The 19,954-nt window shown below is 35.1% G+C and overlaps 2 protein-coding genes and 1 long non-coding RNA gene across 3 annotated transcripts; all 3 read right to left on the bottom strand.

Moving 5' to 3' along the window:
- Nucleotides 1-2,582: 2,582 nt before the first annotated feature.
- LOC136797774 (uncharacterized) lies at nucleotides 2,583-14,347 on the bottom strand. Its single transcript, XR_010845297.1, has 4 exons — nucleotides 13,987-14,347; nucleotides 3,337-3,403; nucleotides 2,957-3,065; nucleotides 2,583-2,660 (listed from the first exon to the last, which is right to left on the bottom strand). It is a non-coding gene; the product is annotated as an uncharacterized lncRNA (long non-coding RNA).
- An 893-nt stretch (nucleotides 14,348-15,240) lies between these two features.
- LOC136797788 (uncharacterized) lies at nucleotides 15,241-15,972 on the bottom strand. Its single transcript, XM_067054372.1, has one exon. It carries the CDS (start codon nucleotides 15,970-15,972, stop codon nucleotides 15,241-15,243), a length of 732 nt encoding a protein of 243 aa, XP_066910473.1.
- A 1,040-nt stretch (nucleotides 15,973-17,012) lies between these two features.
- LOC136797789 (uncharacterized) lies at nucleotides 17,013-17,945 on the bottom strand. The gene is made up of 2 exons (XM_067054373.1): nucleotides 17,591-17,945; nucleotides 17,013-17,485 (listed from the first exon to the last, which is right to left on the bottom strand). The coding sequence occupies exons 1-2, from the start codon at nucleotides 17,943-17,945 to the stop codon at nucleotides 17,013-17,015; spliced, it is 828 nt and encodes a 275-aa protein (XP_066910474.1).
- Nucleotides 17,946-19,954: the final 2,009 nt, after the last annotated feature.

The raw sequence follows: 19,954 nt of genomic DNA on the forward strand, positions 1-19,954 counted from the left end.
ATTTTTTCAAAAGAATATGGTTTCCTGAAAAATGAATTCAAATAAAAGAGGTATACTTAACTTTTTGAAATGCTTCTGTTTTAGCAGTAAAAATGGGGGTTTCTTCACTGATGATGTCCAAGAATATGCCAAACTTCTTTCATCTTTCTTCTAACAGTCCAGAACAGTCAGCTTTCAAATTCGTAAATCTACTTTTTTCTCTTTTAACGTTCTTGTTTTGATTTGATTGCGTAATACATTCGAAAGACTGACCCTCCAACGTAGAGCCTTTAACATTTTTTTTATAAGCAACTCCAATTTTCGTGTCAAGCCTGGTGTTGCCCACTGAGGTAAAAATTGCAACTAAGTTTCTATAATTAGGGTAGGGAATTTTTCAAAAATTGAAGAAAATTTTTCAATAAAGTCTCTCTAAGGGTTCTACTAACAGTCCAGAACAGTCAGCTTTCAAATTCGTAAACCCTTTTTTTTTCTTGTTTTTTAAAGTTTGTTTTTATTTGATTGCGTAATACATTCGAAAGAGTAACCCTCCAACGTAGAGCATTCAACATTTTTTTTTATAAGCAACTCCAACACTTTTCTTGAATGTTGGACATTTGTGAACAATTTCATGCAGTTTCCAAAGAAAAATTAGGTTAAAAATGCAATAAAATGTTCTTATAAAAGAACTTGTAGACAGATAGAGATGAACACTACTATATTCTACCTTGACAGAAGTTGAAAAACATGCCTCCCTGAGTAGTAAACCTTGAACATTTTTTTATAAGCAACTCCAATTTTCGTGTCAAGCCAATTTTAACGCAACCAAGAGGCTCTCTATAATAATAAGGGTAGGGAATTTTTCAGTCTCTCTAAGGGTCACCATTTCAGCAAAAATCAGTATCTCTAAGGGTCCAGGGTTTGGAGGTCTGGCTACCCCGTATCCCCTCAACCCTAGTATTACCCCCTCCTTAATATCGGACCAATTAATATCATTTGTCAGGGGGAGGGGTGTTTCAGGGGGTGCGAATTGTGATTATTTTTTGCAAATTCTAAAATTCCGTAAAACTTCTTGCTGAATTCCGTTTTTCTGCAATAAAATTGTCTAATTTTCCGTCTCCGTCGGAGGACCCAATTTCCGAAATTCCGTCTAATTTTCGCAAAATTCCGCCATTCCGTCCAAAAACAGGGCCGATTCCGCTCCTCCGCCAACTATGAATCATCTTTATAAAGCTCTTACACGAGAAAGTAAATAACAAAATTCGGTTTCTTATATACCTTATCGGGGAAAAATGACGAATATTTTCCCCGGCCTTAATGCGTTTAACAAGAAAAAATTGAACAAGAGGGGGGGGCGTTTATTTGGCACCTACTAAGAGTAGTTCTTGAAAAGTGCCAGTAGTGTTCGAAAATGGATTTACTTTTAATCCTAATCCTTTTAGATCTATTGTCATGACAATCCACCAAATTTCTTCCTTTAAGGTACATTATAAAAGTCAACGATTATCTAGGCATTTCAGCTTGAAAATGCTTAGAGGGGGGATAGCCTACTCTTAGGTGCCAAATAAACAGGGGGGGTTGAAAATTTTCGAGATTTTAATAAACGGGGGGGGCTAATTGCCGTGGGGTTGGAAATTGTACTTCTGAAAACCCAAAATAAGGCTATTTAGAGCAAAATAGGGGGCCTTCTCCTTGATAGCTGATAATATTCTTATAAATTAATAAACGAGGGGGCGTCCTAATAAGGTCCGGGGGGGGGGAGTTGGAAAATTTTCGAAAAATTAACAAGCGGGAGGGGGCGTTTATTTGGCACCTAAGAGTAAGTAAAAAAATTTTTTTGGACTTATAGACTTTTTTAATTTAGGCATTTTTCTTGTTGCAAGGTAACCTTTTTTTAATCGGGGGTAAAATCGTTTTTTTCCTAAATAAAAATAGGGAAACCGAGAAATTACAAAATTTATAAGCCCAAAATCGTTCATAGGGAACATACCTGCAAAATTTGAGGTTCTTTCGACAACTCAAGGAGGGTGTTAAAATAGAGTGCCCTGATTTAAAAATAATAGGGTAGGTTAACGGGGACAAATTTTCTAAGCACTGGTGCATTTCGTGAAGTCGTATGCTTATCTTTTACTCAAATTTCTACCTTAATACATGTTTTCCTTTTTATAAGCATAACGCTTATAAGCATATGAAGGCTCAGATTTGCAGAATTCCTAAGCATAACATGAGCATATATGTCAGCCTAAAATATTTTTCAAGTGGTCATTTTTATCTGTTTTTGTTTCATTTTTATCTGGTTTTACCTCTACCAGAGGTCAAGTAAAAAATAAGACATTCCACGGCTAGCTACATTCCACTGCTCCCAAAATCTGAACAAATTTTTTACAAAATTTCTGAAATTTCATTAAAAAACTTGGCTCGGGGTGAATCCTAAGCATAATTCTTAAGCATATAATAAGCATAAACTATGCCTGGATGCTTTGAGAACTTAAGCATACACGAGCCTGACCAAGGGGCATACACTTGCTTATAAAAAAAAAACATGTATGCTTATAAAAATAAATATGTGATCTACTAATATAATACAATAAAAAAATTTGAAGCATCATAAAGCATTTTGCCGTCATATCAAAACGAAAAAGAGCGTCATTAGTACGTAAAGCTGTCTATTCCAACACTGTTATCTAAAAGAAAATAAGTGATAAATAAATGTTCTCCTTATATTCTATTATCACTAGTCAGTGATACTGTCTTATACACTGTGACCAGTTCCAGGTTAACCGATAATTTTCAATCCTTACCTAGGGGTGGATACTCCAAATAAAAATTAACAAAATAGGGAGGGGTGGCATAATTAAGTGCTATTGACCTGATTTTGCTAAGTACATGCAAGCTTTGAAGAGTGGAGATAAAAATATAGAGATAAACGATTATGGTTAACCAAGGTCAATCTAACATTACAATTATATCCTTCACTTACCCAGTTTTCTCGATAATCACTAATTTTGCTTGAAATTATGATCGCTTGTTTTACTTGATGTTTTATTGCCAGGTTGATTGTGAAGCATTTCGACAACGGGTATTGAAACCTAAAACAATAAGCAATACATCAAGTATTTAAGAAATTACTAAAATTACTAAAATTTAGGGTGAAATATTCTTAACATATAAATACATTTTTCATAAGCATTACACTTATAAGCATATCTAGACTCAGATATTATGAAAATTTAAGCATTAGACTCGATTGGGTTCTTCTAGAAAATGCTCGTACACCCCGGGTGGAGGATGTATTTTGTCCGGGGAGAGAAGGCAAGAGAAGCTGTGAAGCACGTGAGGGTTTTAAACAATAAATCTTACAGTTCTGGTAGAAGCCATAGAGTAGCTCTTGATATTTGTGTCTTTGATTTCCTCTCGAGTAGAATGGCTGTGAAAGTAAAAAAAGATGAATTCAACTTCAATTCTTTTATAGCTGTCGCTTGTTTCTGCAGCAGCCATAGATGTAATGGTCGTATCCGCTGCTCTAAGACAGTTTATCGACACGCAAGTGAAGACGCATTGCTACATATAGCCAAATCCGACCAATATAATCAACTACCAACAATTGAATGTCCTAATTACCCTACCCTCTTCAATGACCACCCAGCTGCAACCACACATTTATTTGAAGGGTCTGACATCTCAGTCCTAGACCACATTTATTTAGAGTTCAGAAAGTTTGTTTCACACCCAAGCTATGCAAAAGCTACAGTTTCTGAAAGTTTCCGATGTGACAAACTTTTCAAATTGCCAAAGCCTAATGAATCGTGTGTATCATATGATGAAGCCAAAGCAAAGATCAAGGATTTTCTGATCCCGATTGAAACCTTCAAATCTTGTGAAGGAGACTGTTTTGTTTTCCGTGATGAATTTTCAACGCTCACAAACTGTCCAACATGTGGCAAAGACAGAAGCAAGCAAAAGACATTCAAGTATTTTCCAATAGGACCGAGGATTGCTCGCCTATATGGAGACGAGAACTCGGTTAGAATTCTAAATGCACACACTGTTCGCCCAAAAGATGGGTACATAAAGGATATTTGGGACACTGCAAGATGGGGAAAATGGTTCAGTAAAGATGGGGAATTTGACGGATCAAATGGATGTGCAATGAGTTTCTGCAGTGATGGGGTCAACCCATTCAAAACTATGCACACAGTTTACTCCATGTGGCCCCTGATGATTTCCTTGCTGAACTTCCCCAGTGCACTAAGAAAGTCAGTTGGTGGTATCATGCTTGTTGGCATAATCCCAGGCAATGGCCGAAAAGAAGCTTTTCATATAGACCCGTACCTAGACATCTTAGTTGACGAGTTGATGGTTCTATCCCATTGTCAAATGTACCAACCAGAGTATATGGCTGCTCCTATTGAGATCAAAGTGCGCCTTTTACAGTACATCCTGGACTTCCCTGCTATTGGTAAAGTTCTACAACAGCCAGGTTGGTAATTTTGAGATCTGAAAAAAATTTCAAATTGGTTCTCTCTTGCTCTACACTATTTTTATATAAGCATAAAAGTTTCTGAACTACCCTGAAATTTTAAGCCTTTTTCACACCTTTGAGAGAAAGAATGAAAAATTTGCAAAAATATTTGTTAAATTGTTTGTTTTTAAAATTTATCTCATTCTTTTATAGGTACTGGTGGTCGGATGCCTTGTCCATGGTGTAAAATCGAAGGTTGCTACTGCCATGCATTGAGCAAACTGTACCCAAACAATAGGGGTATGTAAAATAATTTTGTCAACCTAAGTCGATTAATTAGATTCGAGGTACCGCAGAATGTCAATTCTTAGCATTTTTTGCGCCATACTTTTCCTGACTTTTTTAGAAAAAAAGTAGAGGTGCTCTTTCTAAAGTGATATGAGGCGATTTTTCCCCAAATATTGCAAAAAGTCCCCAACAATTAATTTCAATTTGACTTTTCCTATTTTTCATTCGTCTTCCAGATATCTAGAAGCAACTCATTGTCTCCGGAAAAGCAAGTCATACAGCAAAATCGAGAACAGAGAAAAACCTATTTCGTTTACACCAGAGGAAGAAGCTGATACAAGGAAGAAATTTGAATCTCTGAAATCTAAAAACCAAAAAAAGAATTACGCCAAAGAAAAAGGCACTAAAGGTAAATGATAATAATCTAATGTAAAAATGCTAATTTAGTCATTTCGTTCTCACCAGGGAGCTAGAGGCTCTTAATTTTTTGTCACTTGTAGAAGTAAATTGTGAAAGACTTCATCTGAAATTGATTTTCTTTTCAGGAACATACTGCTTCATGAAATTGAGCTACCATCGCTACCATGAACATTATCAACCAGATGGTATGCACACGATCACTGATGTTGTTCACACAATCATTAACTGGCTGATAGGTAAAATATTTATCACATAAATTTGCATCATCTTGTTATCAAAATTGGATGGGCAGAATAAAATAGCCTTCCATGGTCTGAAGTAACATCTCCAAATATTTTTAAGAACTAAAGATATGACGATTTGAAATTCCAGATTCCTTCCATATCTTTGGGCAGAATTTCTTTTTTATACCCTACTGGTACAGACTGGTATGAAAAAAAGGGAGTTCAGACCCCTATGCACTGCTATGCACACTATGCAATTTTCCTTTTGACTTTAGGTAAAGTGGATGAACAGAAAATGCAATATGCTGAGGATGAACTTGCCATATCGAAGAAGAATTGCCGTCCAAAAAAATTCAAAACATTGACTGAAGATGATATTAACATTGGAAATCACAGGTGAGTGCTATCTACCAAATATTGAAACAAAAATCGTTCCCTCTTAATTAGCAGCTAAAGACAAAATTTTTACATAAACTCTTTTGCCTAGATTTAAAGTGTACTTTGAAATTTGGAAAATCTCTGCTCGTGAAGAAAGTTTGTACGCCTAATGTTTAATTTCTTAGAAATGAATGAATTATCTTTTTCTAACAGGTGTAAAAAGGAGCTAAGGTTTCCAAGTCATTGCTCTGGGTTCACTGGGGATGTTTTCACTGCACCAAAAGTTGCGTTGAAAAATACACATGGTTGTACAGAGGTATGAAGCAAATAAGATCAATATTTATGAATTAATTTAATGACTTTTATGTTTTAATGGTGGAGTAAACTTTTGGATGTTTTAAATATTGTGTAATAGACTACCAGATGAGCTGTAGAATAATTTTGAGTTTGTTCATTCTCAGCATGTTCAAAAAGAGTTCCCAATAACAAAGATTTGAAATTACAATTACATTTCGTAACCTTTACTTCTAGTACACCGCAAATCGTGTTTGGACATATCTCCTGAAGGATATGCTGGAGTTGAAACAACGGCGCACTCTGGTATTCTTCTTTGACGTGCTGGCTAGAAGTCATGCCAGGCAGTTTGACGAAGAAGAACTGACAGCACTGACAGAAGATATGGAAGTCGCACTAACTTTTCTTGAAAGGGATTGTACAATCCAAATTGCGAATATAACAACCCATTTACTACACCATATCATCAACAAGATCAGGGATAATGGTCCACTCTACGCCTTTTGGATGTACGCCTTTGAGAGGATGAATAGCTGGATAACAAGACGAGTCATGAATCGAGCAAAAGTGGAGGAATGTATCATGGAAACTACACAAGTAAGATTACCCAAGTATTTGATATCTAAAAACCTTTTTCAATTAAATTGGCAAAAATTATATTTCGTGGGTTCAAATTTTCAGGATTTTGCCGAAAACCCATGAAAAAAGTGAAAAGTAATTCCTGCAAAAATTATTTCGAAAAATCGTTAGCAAATCCAGGCATGACAAAAAATGGAGTTGTTTATAAAAAAAGGGTAAACTGATAGAATAGGGGTATTGATAAATAATGTTTCTTCCACTTTTAGATTCTTGACTGGGTTCTGTTTTCACAGTTCATGGGAAAATTCAGCCATTTATACGATCGGAACAATACCCTGTGTGCACTGAGTAATGCTGTTTTTCAACGTGAAGGGGTGATTGAAAATGTTGATCGAGGAAAAGAGTTTTCATTAACCAAAGAACAACAAACATTTTTCAAAACAAACAGCTTGATAGCTAAAAGTTTCAAGAAAATTGGACAAGATTGTGATGAGATTGAGGATCATGTTTTTTATAAAGTTGGAGAATTTTGTTATTTTAAAACCAAAGAACTGTTTGTTCAGATCAATAAGTTGATCAAAATTGAAAATGAAGTATATGCAGAAATAACAAGCTTCAATGCTTTCAAAGATCAAGAAACTGGCCTATGGTATGGGAATAATGTGGGCACTATTGAAGATCCTGTGTTGCTTAGTTCTCTTACAAGACCAATGATTGTTGCCATTGAGAACGATAACATTTGGTTTATTGGGCATGAGCAGTCTGAAGAATTTCATTGGATGAAAGCACACATTAAGCTTTAGTTGTTTTGTTTTGTTTTTATACTTCGATATCAGAATATCTATCATTAAACTAATATTTTTTATAATTGTTGAAAACGAGTGACTTGGATTGTCTCAAAGATTTCCTTAAATTTCAGAGATTATCAATTTATATTATATTAATTTATTACGTACCTTAAAAATGGATAAATTTTCACAGTTTTCGTGAATTTTGGCCATTTTTGCAAAATTTAGTCCACGCAAAAATTTTGAAGGCCTTTGATTTGTGAAAATTAGTCCACAAGAAATTATTTGGAATTTTACAATCACGAAAATAGAAGTTCGCGAAATGAAAGAAAGAAATCAAATTATTACATTACGAGTTCAACCCTTCATTTCAATTGTAAACTCAATGAACCTCCTAAAATTTTTTTGAAAGCTTTTGGACTTTGTCTGCCTTTGTTCCTTTAAAAAACACACATCTCTTTTCTAGTTACAATTTATATAGTCGCTAAATTAAATAAAGAAGGTCATTTCGCGAAATTTAACTCATATTATCTCGTCTTGCAAAAATTAGTACACACAAAAATTTACCCACTTAAAGGGACATAAAAGTACTGACGATATTTGTAAACAAACCGTATGCAGCGGGATACAAAATCAAAATAAAAAAATGATTGTTTCAATTGTTTTACAAGTTTGTTTTGGACACGTGATTTTAATTGTTTACATTTTACTACTTTTATGTCTCTTGAAGGTATTCGTTTTGTTATGTTAGATATTTGCATTGGTCTTAGTTCACTGATAGCTACACATTTCATAACAATATGTCCAAAATTTTTGAAGGCTTCAGATGTTCTTAACTTTTCCACCCTCGCGAGCCAGGGCCGATAAACGATTCTGCGACTTAAAGAGGCCAGTACCGTATAATTGGAGGAATCGTTTAGGGCCCTGGTACTTTAGAAGAGAAAATATCAAGAATCTTGATATTTTTCGACCTTTGGACTCTGGCAGCTTGAGTGTGGGCAATATGTTGCGAAGACAAGTACAGCCGAGCTGCGAGCACACTTACTAAAATAATTTATATCAAAATGCTGTAAATAGTTCTTCTCCGTATGACCATTTGGCATGGGAAACGAAAATAATGTTGATTTGGACATTTGGAAGGGAAATGCAAGTAGAAAATGACTGTGTCTGTTGTTTGGAATAGAGAATGGCTTTCCTCTGTCTTTTAATGTTTTTTTACTTGCTCAAAATAAATTAGTAGCCTTGCAATAAGTCTCAACTTCCAATTACTGTTTTTTAAATTTGGCTCTCTGATATGGATATTTTTTTGTGGTGAAGTTTTAGGGTTGGTGCAGAAAACTGCTGTGAACTGGTCTTAAACAGTTAAAGCTATAAATTAACTGGCTTTAAACACACTCAGCAAATCTAAAGAAATTTCAACCTTGAAATTATTGCTTTCTTTCTCACTTTTAGATTATGTGAAAAATAAATAAAACATTTTCATCGGCTTTAATGCTTTTGCTGGCTGACTCTGATGCTGATGCTGCTCATCCAAAAAGTAGCCGATAGAATTTTTATATCCAGCCTCAAGAACGTAAACTCCAATTGTCCACCCATATCATGTCACCACAGCTGGGAAAGATGAACGACAGTGACAGTAGCAGTAGGATGAATTCAGGCACGACGGAAGCTTTTTATATCTGGTACGGCGAATGAGGAAATTTAAGCAATTTTGTAGCGATTTTACCGACGAAGACGAAAACTTCGGGTATTTTTGTGAAAATCTGGTACGGCGGCCGCCGTACCTGCCGTACCCGTTGCGTCGTGCCTGCTGAATTCAATCAGAATTTTGTACAACAACATAATGTTTTTGTGTGTAAAAACATGAAAAGTATCATGCCCTCAACATCATCATTGCATCTTGCTTTTGTGACTAATTGGCTGATTGGAGTAAGCATGAGCTATAAAAACTCTGAGAGATTGCACTATTTGTTAGCCCTGGTTTTCCAGGATGCTAAATAACTAAATGCATTGCTCAGTCATCAGTGTCAGTTGAAGTTAATTTTAAACATTTGGCCACTGTTATGATGTTTAACTGGTTTAAATAATAAGAAAGAAAAGATTGATGGACACTTTATGGACATGTGCAACAATTAAGAGTGAAAATGCTTGATCTTTGTTACTTTCACTTCACTGCTGAAAAACAATTATTTAACGAAAAGGGACAATTGGAGATAAAATGGTGAAATCAGCAAGAGGCAAAATTTGCGAAAAAATAAGGATTTGGGGAATACAATTACTTTGGAGAGAACTTATTTTGGCAAGGAGCTAAATAAAATAGAATTTTTTTATAAATGTGGTTTTGAAGAGAAATCCAATTTTTAATTTTGGCAAAAACTAATTTGGGCAAATAGCACGTAGTGTATAAAGTGGTTCTTTTATGCTAAAAAATTAGTGTTTCAAATAGAACTTTGTTGTTACTAGGGGCCGTCCATATAGTACGTACCCACTAAAATGTCAAAAATTGAGTATATATACCCCTCCCCCTATAGGCAAGCAGATGCAAATAGCTATACACCCTGGTGAGTACGTACTTTTTTCATTCACACCCCCCCCCTGGCTGAAAAAAAAATCAAATTCAAAAGGCTTGGGTTTTCCCCTTTTCCTATGAGAGAGAAACAGCTGATATTTTGTAAGGAACAAGCGAATAATAATTCTCTTTTTATTCTCTTTCAACCAATTTTACAAGCAAAAAAAGGGCTGTAAATTTTTCTTTTCTGCGTACTTACTTTTTCTTTCGACCCCTTCCCCTCTGTACGCAAGCATATGCTTTTGAGAAGACACCCTCTCTCCCCCTTAGTGTGTACGTACTATGTGGACGGCCCCTTAGGAAAATCACTGGAAATTTTAATTCTGGCAAGAACTTATTAGGGGCCCTTATTATGGTGAGGCAGGGTGAGGAAGCAATTCTTTCAATTTTGGCGATAACTAATTTTGGTGAATTTTGTTCTGTTACTATATCATCATTCATTAAGAATTTATTTTTTTATTTAGAGAACACATTGAATTATGTAAAATACCCATTTGAAATTTTATGAAAATTTTAATGCTAGCTATGAATCATTGTATAGAGTTTGAAGTTAAATTCTAATTACAGTAATATGAGTTTTCTGACTAGTAAAATGAATTTGATAATCTTGTGTGAATCTTTATACGTGCCATTTTTAAGATTTTTCTTGTGAATCTTTAAACGATTTTCAACTCAGGGTTTTGATAATAAAAACATGGCGTAATAAGTTTTTTAGAGATTTGGCAGATGATCAAAAATACATTTTACATGAAACTTTAATAAACTTGGAACATTTCGTTTTATTCAATTAACAAAAAAAGTTAGAAATATTTACTGGTCCTATGGAAAATGTTCATGGGAAAGGCTTGAAAATAATATTAGATTTTGTTGAATTTCAATATTAAAAAGAGGTCTATTGTAATCAAGGACTACCTTAAAGGAATAAATTATGACGGAAATAAAATTTGGCGGATTTACCAGGAATCTGCCAAATTAAGTTTCCACCAAAGTTTCTTTTTTCCGCCATACGTCAAATTAAATTCCCGCCAAATTTAATTTATCTCGTGTATTCTCCAAATTTGTGCTATTTCAGGCCTTAAAAACAGGTTTTTACTTATTTGGTAACATTTTTTGGCCAAAAATATCCTTCAAACGCCAAATTAAATTCTCGCCTAATTTCTTTTTTCTAGCAATGGGCTCTTCCAGAAAAAATCCGTTCATGGGGGGTGGAGGATGAATTGTCCAGGGGTATTGAAAAAATACCAAAGAATGTCCAGGGGGTAAATTCCAATGTCCAGGGGTAATTTTTTGTGTCCACGGGGTTGATTTGATGTTTGTCCAGGGATATAACTCGTGTCCAGGGGGTTAAAAATCAAAATGTCCAGGGGTAATTCATGAAAAAAATAATATATCCTCCACTCCCCCATGAACGGATTTTTTCTGGAAGAGCCACATCCGCCAAATTAAATTCCTCTGAAAAAACTTTTTCAACCACCCGCCAAATTAAATTCCTGCCAAAAAATTTCTTCCTTCAACGCTTCAAGGTATTATTATCAATTTTGTCAAGTCTCGAGAACAGTGAAGGTAAAGTACAAATTCCAAATTTTATTTTTGCCTTTAATGGTTCCTAATTTTGATTGAAAAAAGTTCCAAAAATTAATCTTGTTTTATCAGTCCTTTCAGCTTCAAAGTATCAGATGCTTTAAAATGAAACAGCTTTGCTCCAAAGAAAATGTGACATTTACAAAAAAAAAGCAGAGATATGTATTTTTTGTAGTAAATTTCTCAATCATTTTGTATCAAAATAACAGAACTTGAACTGAAAAGACATATATAATCTTAAAGTTCTATTCTGGAATTTTGACCAAAATGTAGTTGATTGCTATCTTTTGAAACAATGTCCAGAAATATTCATCTATAAAATAATAAAATTTGACACTTAATAATACTTTAGATGACTGTACTCCTATTTGATTTTATCCTCAAAATAGGTTAAAAACTGAAGACTCTATGGAAAACTTTCCAAAAATTTTGTTATGTAGCAAATCAGAACATGATGACGACAGTGAAACATAATCTTTAGGTCAGAATAAATTCAACTGAAATCCAAAAAAGTCTAACATGTCATAATTGATAATCTAGATGACAGATTTGTTATATGTTTGCATAAATTGTATCCCGATAAAAAAACTACTTCCAGCTTCAACATTTTTTGTCAAATTTAGTCCAATATACACACTGTACCATACTAATTTGTATACTTTTTGACATTTACGGTCAATATAAATAAATTTTCAGTCTGGTAATAGGATATGTTTAAAGAAACAGATTTATTTCTTTTTCAATACTTGAAGTTTCTTGCTTTTACACATTCATCAGTTGATTAGAATTGTTCACATAATTGCCAAGCTTTTAATTGTATAAACCATAACCAGAACATTTTTGCAGTGAGTTTGTATTGTACGTAATCTCAAGTTTTTCTGAAAAAGCTTCTTCACCGATCAGTTCATTTTGACTACCAGTCAAGCAATCACTGGAGATGTATGCTTTTTTCTTTTTCATACTCCTGATGCCCATGCCATGGTCATGGACAAGATGTCAAAATGCATAAACATGCATAAACATCAGTCAGTCATTCATCACGAGTGATCAGATTATAAAGAAACATGCAAGATTGCTGTTGGAAATCAGTTGAAGCAAAACAATTATGTGTGGACAGCAGAGGGTCTTTTCGAGTGAATCTTTAAACTATTTTCCATAGTCCTTTTGTCTTTCTGTAAAAAATCGTTTTACAAGCAGTTCCAGTTCGCTCAGTGCAGGGATAGACTGCTTATCAAGGTCTCATAGTATCTTTCTCTGCCAATCAAGTTTCATTTTTTTAAATGACATTTTTCAATTTTGTCAATTGATTGGTTTGCCAAGAGTTCTTCATACTTCAACTTCTTCATGTTGAGAATCTGTCTTTGACTTTTAAATTTACTATTTACATCAGCCATTCATTACATATTTAGCTTGTTTTGATTTTTTCAAATTCTCGGAATTTGTAAAATGGCGGGATTATGCTAATCGACATACGTTTCGCGTACATGCCTAAAAGTACTTTCGTTTTTAAAGTGCACCAGGGCTTATATCCCCCGTCAACGCGTCCATCAGAATCATCAATAGCGTAAGGGGGTTAGATAAGCCATGGAGTCGAGGGTGTAACTTTTCAATTTCAAGCCTAAAAATGTTTAATATGTTATTACTATTACTATGTTATATTATTCAGCATTTTTTTAGTATCTTTGTTTATTTTTCTGAGTGATCAGTTTTAAGCCCACAAAACCTTAAAAATATTCTTAACTTGTTCTTAAGATTTTGGCTACCAAAGCCTTATATGTTCTTATATAGTTTGTTCTTTTATAAAATAGTTTGTTCTTCTATAAAAAAATGTGTACTTGAAATGGGCAATTACAGAAAATATTTGTAACCCACCTGTCGAACGACGCAAAATGCATTGAAAATTCCACTCTTTTTTTATGTTTTTAATGGAAATTAATAGTTTGTTCTCTTGCCTTGGTAATTTTGAAATTCTTGTGTCGTCTGCCCCCCCTTGCGTTGTTACATACAGACAAATTCTTGAATGGCCCAATATGTATGATTAGAATTTAATCAGGCTATTGTTATTATTGTGTAAGGAGTGTGGTAATAAAAATAAAGCCTTGCTTTAAAAGGAATAACATGAAAAAATGAAACTTGGCTAAAAGATTCCACTCAAAGTCTTCCAAATATTCTTTAGGAACTAACACCCTGAAGTCAATATAATATATATGACTTTTGGAAAAAATATGAGGTTATCGTACCTCACCTTAAAATTATTTCTTTTCAAGCAGAATTAGTAAATCCCAAACCTAAATATCTCAATTTTGAAAAACTTGTAGCTTGTAAAATTTGGAGGTTTTGCTCAGGACCATAAAAAGAAATCTCTGGACTGAATTTCATATTTAACTGTTTATCCTTTTAAAGCAAAAGTGTCCAAAAAATATTTACCTTTGCCTTTTCTTTTCCTTTCCTCAAATTGGAAGACTCAAACAGCAAACATCCTGGATATATACGGCTAAAAAATCTTGCATCCTTTGATGAAAATACCAATCTTGTGTTTTCTTGAGTAGTGACCTCGAGCATCCTCACGTGCACAGTTCTCTTCACTTTGCTCCTAATCGTTTGACCAGTCCCGAACCCCTTGAAGATCATTTCCAATCCTAACCGTTTGAATCCATATTTACGAACTTTGGTCCCAACTATTTGAGCACCATCCGAGCCCGTTGAATAAAGTAATCCAAAATCAATTATCCTAACCATTTCAGCTCCCTTCTTCCGAATGTTGATTGGCTAATTGGTAATCACGTGTCAAAACAAAACATAATATTCGTAGCGTGAGGAAAAGAATTACACGTTTTTTCTTTTTTTAAGAAACACACTTTTAAGAAACAGGAGGCTCAGAATGCCTAAAAACTGAGAAACATCTTAGAAACATGCTGAGAATGAGAAAATAGAATTTTTTTAATTCGGTTTTTTAAGAACCTTCCAATCAAAACAAATGCTTTTTCTTTGCATGAAAAATAGGCTGATTATGTCAAAAAGTTTAGAAACATGTAAGAAACATTTAAGGCTCAAAAGGTCGATTTCTTAAGAAACATTGAGGCTGCTTGGTAAAACTAGTTTCTTAAAATAAAAGTGTAGTCCACACAATAAACAACTCCAGGCTTTTAGGCCTTACTTACGAAGTGTAGGAGTTTTTACGCTCGAAACGAAGGAAGATATGACGTAACCTAAAAAATAATCTGATCCTTTGAAAGTTAGAATTTCTTGGCTAGTAAAAGATCAGCCATCGACAGTCGAGATAAAAGCTAATCGACAGTCAAGGTAAGAATCGACTGCCGAGATCAACTAATCGACAGTCAAGATCAGCTATCGACAGTCGAGATCAGCTATCGACAGCCGAGATCAGCTATCGACTGCCGAGATCAGCTAATCGACAGTGGATATCAGATATCGAAAGTCAATTAAATAATCTCGGCAGTTCATGAAAAGTATTGACTGTCTATTTCCAGGCATCGACTGTCAAGAAAAAGAAAAAACTGTCCATAAAAACGATCGACTGTGGATAAAAAACATCAACCGTGTCCACAATTGATGTTTTCAGACCTAGTAGTGATACTTGCTACAACTTCATAATGGACGCATCGGACCGTCATGCATGTAAATAGTGAAACCCAGCGCTTCAGACGTTTGCGACCTTGTTTAACGAGGATTGGTCCGAAAAAAACCCACACCAGTGTTGGTGAATGGTGGTTGGTTGAGTTGCATTCTGCTGGTAGGTAAGTCAGCCATCATCGGAATCTCAGGTTTGTTTTTAAATCTTTGACATTCCACGCACGCTTTTATGACTGTATTGATTACTTGTCTTCCACATAATATCCAATATTTCTGTATAACTTCGGATAAGATTTGATTTACACCACTGTGACCATTCTCTTTGTGATATTTCTCAGCAGTGAGTGATGCAACATGTCCTTTGGGGATAACAATTTGATGTTTTGCTTCTAATGAAACAGGGGCATTCTTGAGTCTACCACCGATTCTCAAGATACCATTTTTGTCTAGGAATGGTTTGAATTGATAGAGTTTGCTCTCCTTTTCAACTTCCTGTTTCTTTGTAAGGTCATCGATTTTTTCATCGAATTCTGATAGCTGAACATCCTTGATGACGATAATTGTTGCAGCTTTGATTTCTTCTGGTGTTAGGTAAGGTTTTCCCTTGTCTCGTTTCTTCTTGAAATTCTTACGTTTTCTTTTAGCTTCTAGAACCCAAGCCATGTAACGTACAATCTTGTTAAAGTTTGAGTAATCCGTGTAAGGTAACCAGGTTGAATTGTCCTGTCTAATCATTGAAATGAAGGTTTTTCTGATTTCGGTATCACCAGGGTCGATTTCTTCAATTTTCTTGTCCTTCCAAGTTGATTCGTCTGCCATTAAGAATGATGGTCCTTTGAGCCAACTTCGTTTTTTGTTTCCCTGAAGTAGTTCTTCTACGCTGAAGACTCCTCTTGTGGTAATGTCACCAGAATTTTCTCTACCATTAACGTGATGCCATTGTGTAGGTTGTGCCAATTCTCGAATTTCTGAGACTCAGTTTGCTACGAAGATTTTGAAATGATTCCTTTCATTTGTTATTTTTGGAGGGTCAGTGTCGAGTCACTCCAAAAATGACTGTCCTCGATTGGCAAGTCAATTTCTTTGATGGTTAAGCTGTATAATAGTACTGCAATTGTTGCTGCACTCAATTCCAATCTTGGTAGAGGGACTTGTTTTGTCGGTACAACTCTTCCTTTGGCTGATACAAAGCTAACGTTGATCGGTTCTGTGGTTGTTTTGAGATAAGCAACTGCACCATAAGCGTTTTCTGATGCATCGCCAAAGATATGTAGTTGAATTTTAGTAGGGGGAATTTTGTTCGATTTTTTTAAATCGCTCGATTGTTTTGTTAGAAGCACTTGTAATACATTTTTGGAAACTTCAACCTTAGAGAAATCGAAATTACGATGTTTCCAATTTTTTTTCGGACACTTTGGTGTGATTTTCGGACAAATATGACGGTCTCAGGCAAAAATCATAGGGTCAAAAATTAATGAAATTTTAGCTTGAGAAAACGGAGACCTGTTGTATATTTTTGGAAAGCGCTCAAAAAATTAAGATTAGAGATATATTGCAAGTATAGGTGATATTTGTACCTAACTCGAGATATTAACCCTTGAAAACTGTATTTTTCAGCCAGAAACAGTAGTTTTTGCGCTTTTTGAAGCTCAATATCTCGAGTTAGGTACAAAAATCACCTATACTTGCAATATATCTCTAATCTTAATTTTTTGAGAGCTTTCACATCACACCAAAGTGTCCGAAAAAAAATTGGAAACACTGTAATTTCGATTCCTCTAAGGTTGAAGTTTCCAAAAATGTATAACAAGCAAGTGCTTCTAACAAAACGATCGAGCGATTTTACAAAATGCCCTCTACTATTTTGGATGATATCGGAATGTTGTAGCATCTCTCCAACTTGAACATGTCGATAGTGGATAGGCCAGACTGCCATCTGTTCCACTTTCTTTGAATGGTTCATCCCAATTTGTGCCATCTTCCCTTACATCTTGTAGTATTATCTTTGCAGTAGTGGTGAAAGGGGAAAGAAACCCCAGTGGGTCATACAGTGAGCTAATAACGCTAAGGATTCCCCTCTTGGTTGAAGAAGCATTCACAATGTTTGGTAGGAATGTCAGCACATGTTCTTTGGTATTCCAAGTGATGCCAAGTGCTTTAGTAGAATGATTTTGTCCATCTTCCATCTGAATATGTACTGAAGGTGATGTCAATTCTTCTTGTACGTTCTTGGGTAGTTCCGCGTCGTTGCTAACGAACTTTGTTAAGCGATTTCCGCCAATGTCAATGTCAATAACTTCTTTGATAATTTTTTGACCAGTTTCGATGTTTTCTGTAGATTTTAATAGGTTATCCACATAGAACAATCGTAAGATTCTTTCAATGGTGCTTGGGTCGAAGTCTTCTAAGTGATCCCTTGCACATCATTTTAGAGCACCCATAATATGAACCAACAATTGATATGTGTCCGATTGGTCAGGTGAATCAATATCTTCTTTCCAAAGGAACCTCAATGATTGTGTGTCCTCTTGGTTGACTTTCACTTGTTTGGACATCCCTTCAATGTATGCAGAAAATGCAAAGTGGTGTGTTCTGAATCTCATCAGTACTCCAAGCATATTGTTAAGCAGGTCTGGTCCAGTATATAGAGCATCGTTTAAGCTTGTTCCTTGAAACTTTGCAGCTGCATCAAACACAAGACGAATTTTGCCTGGTTTGTTTGGGTTGAAGACGCCATATTGCGGCAGATACCATGTTCTTGGGTGTTCGGTAGCTGCCTCTTCTGAAGTCATCTTTCTTGCATAAACAATCTCAAGATATTTGGTCATAGTTTGGTCGTAAAGCTTTCGAAGGTTTGGTTCTCTCCTCAGCTTGTTTGGAAGTGTTACATCTTTCTTTCAAAGCATTGGTACTTGATACTTTCCATCAGCGAGAACAGTTTCCGATTCCAGTTTTTCGTGACACCGTTTATCCTCTATCGATAGGGCTTCGTCACGGTCTGATGGGTTTGTAATAAAGTCTTGATCCCATATTCTTTGTACACATTGATGGAGATCAGATTCTGGTTCGATAACGATTCTGTTCATCGATACCGTCTTTGGTTGTCCACTGGCACCGAAAAGGGTCCATCCAAAAATCATTTTGATAGCCAGTGGTTCGGAATTCTCCCCTTCATTGACTTCCAAAGGTATGTGGACGGATGGAATGTTTGCTCCTATAAGAATTCCAATTTCTTCATAAAGAGCATTATGTAGTTTTATGCCTTTCTCCTCCTTCATCATTTTCACAATTGTTGAAGGATATTGCTGGTTTGGCATGTGAAAGCTTGATTTTGGCACAATATGGCAGTGGTCGATATTGACACCAATTCCATCGTCTTTGTTTTCGACACGCATTGACGTTTCTTTGACTTTAGTTTTTGTCCCAATGTCATTGATTGTTGTTATGATGATCTTCTTGTCTTATTTGTTCAGTTTGAGTTTCTTGGCAACGTCATCTCTGACCACCTGTGTCCAAAAGTGCGTAGGTGCACCATCTTCTGGTAGGTGCACCATCTTCTGGTAGGTGCACCATCTTCTGGTAGGTGTAACATAATTATTTTCCAGCATTTCACGCGACTTTTTTAAGTTTATTTTCCCGTAAAAATTCAAAAATTTGCGGGAAAATCGTTATTATGACGTAATGGGCGCGAAAATACTTAGGTTACACATCTCAGGTAAAACTTAAACATCCATAGGTCATATCTCAAAAGTTGTTTTGTTTCATATCTTTTAACTAATGCGATCTAAAAATTATGATAAATTCGGTCCAATTTGGTCCAATTTTGAGACATGCCATTACTTACCCGAGGTGGTCTATTTTTCCTCCATTGTTTCTAGATCTAGATACATTCTATAGAATTTTTACTTTCTATACCGGGTGCGCTACAAAAAAAATTGTCTCTCAAAATACAAAAATTTTAAAAGAGCCATTCCTATTTCATTGGAAGAAATTTTGATGTGTCATTTATTAAATTCGATCCATTAGATCAAAAGTTGAATGAAAAACTTACTTTCGGAAAGTGCTCGAAAACGTTAAAAATCGACCTATCAATTTTTTATTTTAAATCTGGCAATCGCAATAGTCTTTACATGATTAAGAGCATTTTTCATTAACTAAACACATACATTTTGAAACTGAAGGGTTGAAAGGGTTTAAAATCTTCATCAAAATCAACTTGATTTACTAAAGAAAGAATATAAATAAATCGAATATAAATCAAGGCTTGTGTCGTCATTCCTTAGAGATAAAGGAGATACTCTCAGTGAGACAGGGATGGTTAGCATAAATAACCATCTTTTACTTTTTCATTCTCTTTAGACCATAGCAAAACATAGCATTTTAATCTACTTTCTACCAGAACAATCTGTAGGGAAATTAAATATCTAATTGAAGTGGGTGGAGGGGGTTTAGCATATGTCAACAAATAATATTATGAGCCGAGTCAGGCTGGATTCTCAATGAATTTCGACCAAATTTAAGGTGGTAGAAGTTTCACAACTCCTTCTTCAGTTGACAGTGAGAGAATTCTCTTGCCCTTGTCATCTGCGACATGAAAAATATAAAAAATCCACAATTAATAAAAGTAACCTAACCTTTGGTTTATTGCAGCTTCCAGCACGCATTTCAAAATCAAAAAAATCTCAAAGCTGAAGAAAGTTTGGTTTTTTCTTCTTCCCATCTTCTTCGGTCTTAAATTGCACTGGCATCATCATTGACAACGCAGAATAAAAGAAAGTAAACAACAAAGAAGTGAATCAAA

This window comes from Clytia hemisphaerica, unplaced genomic scaffold (genome assembly GCF_902728285.1).
Source record: "Clytia hemisphaerica strain Z4C2 unplaced genomic scaffold, Clytia hemisphaerica genome assembly, whole genome shotgun sequence".
Lineage (NCBI taxonomy): Eukaryota > Metazoa > Cnidaria > Hydrozoa > Leptothecata > Clytiidae > Clytia > Clytia hemisphaerica.